Source organism: Hydra vulgaris, chromosome 09 (genome assembly GCF_038396675.1).
Source record: "Hydra vulgaris chromosome 09, alternate assembly HydraT2T_AEP".
Classification (NCBI taxonomy): Eukaryota; Metazoa; Cnidaria; class Hydrozoa; order Anthoathecata; family Hydridae; genus Hydra; species Hydra vulgaris.
The window spans coordinates 10,317,501-10,319,138 of record NC_088928.1 but is presented as its reverse complement, the minus strand read 5'-3'; the positions used below and the strand labels follow the sequence as shown (position 1 = coordinate 10,319,138).

The 1,638-nt window shown below is 31.1% G+C and overlaps 1 protein-coding gene across 1 annotated transcript; it reads left to right on the top strand.

Annotated features, from left to right (window-relative positions):
* Positions 1–663: 663 nt before the first annotated feature.
* On the top strand, positions 664–1,633 carry LOC136085261 (uncharacterized). Its single transcript, XM_065806551.1, has 2 exons — positions 664–913; positions 1,143–1,633. The coding sequence occupies exons 1-2, from the start codon at positions 823–825 to the stop codon at positions 1,631–1,633; spliced, it is 582 nt and encodes a 193-aa protein (XP_065662623.1). The 5' UTR covers positions 664–822.
* Positions 1,634–1,638: the final 5 nt, after the last annotated feature.

Sequence of the window (1,638 nt, the reverse complement as noted above, 5' to 3'; positions counted from 1 at the left end):
ATAAAAAAAAATTTATGAACTAATTAATGGCCAATATATTATAAACTAATGTTATTATTATATAATACAATATAAATAAATATCAAATATACAATATGAAAATCCGGATTGTCTATATGCCATAAACCAGGAAAAGTTGTTGCCCTGAAAGGAAAACATAGTGTTGGCGGCTTAACAAGCTCGGAAAGAGGAAAAACAATCACAATAGTTTGTTGCCAATCAGCAAGCGGATTTTTTGTCCCTCCAATGCTGATTTATCCACGTATTCGAGTGAGACCTGAATTTTTAGATAAAACCCCAGTTGGTTCTATGTCTGGTGGCAGCAAAAATGGGTGGATAACAACTGGTTTGTTTGAAAAATGGTTTGATCATTTTTTACTAGCAGTCCAGCCACAGTCAAGAATCCAACCAGTTCTTCTAATTTAATATGGACATTCAAGTCATAAAAAAAATCTTAATGTTATTATAAAAGCTCGCAAGACAAATGTTATTACATTATCACTTCCATCCCACTGCACACGCAAACTGCAACCACTTGATGTTTCATTTTTTAAAAGCCTCAAAATATTCTATGATCAAGAAGTTGGTGCTTGGCTTCGTCATTATCCAGGTCGTCCTGTAACTGAATTAGAGGTTAGTGAATTATTTGGAATAGCTTATGGGAAAGCTGCAACTGTTTAAAATTGTCAGTCAGGGTTTAAAAAATGTGGAATATATCCATTTGATAGAAATGTGTTTACTGAAGAAGAATTTGCTGCAGCTAAGGCTACTGATCACTCATATATTGTATCAAAAATTTCAAAACCAAATATTACCTCTGAAATGCATCCTACTCTCGACAATGGGTTAGACTCTGCTAAAGATTTAGATCATGTTGATTTTGTCACAGAATGTATTATTGCTTCTCAAAAAGGTAATTCATTTTAAAAGGTGTATTATTTTTACCATCTTCCACCATTTATTTTAAACACAGATTTAGTTTGTTTTATATCAAGCAAAATAATAATTTTTCTGTTGTTTTATTAACCTAAAAAAAATTTCTTAAAAAATTTGTTCAAATTTCTTTAAAACATTTTAACTATTTTTTTATAATTTACATGTTGAATTTTATTCACTTTCTTTAATTAAATATTTTTATTTAGAATCTGTTTCACCAAACTTATCATTTACACTTCATAAGTCATTAGAATTAGCCACCTCTAATGAAACCTCACAACCTCATGGTGTTACATTTGGATCACTAGCTGGACTTGAAATTAAAAATACAAAACGAACAGGTATAAAAAGAAGGGTAAATCATGCTGAAAAAATTACTGGATCACCATATAAATCTCAGCTAGAGGAATCTTTAACTTTGAAATATAAGAACAGGCAGCCACGTAAAAAGTGCATTAAAAAAGATATATCTACACATCAAAAGGCACGTTTGAATAACCTTGATGCAAAAGGTGTGATTAATAAACAACTTTGTGCAAAATGTCAATACAGTTATGGTGATCCTGTCGATCCGTATTTAAAGGATAATTGGGATAAATGCCATAAATGCTCCAGATGGTGGCATGAAACATGTGCTGCTATACGTGGTGTTTATGCTAAAAAAGTATTTACTTGTGATGATTGTATGAAACACTGATTCTT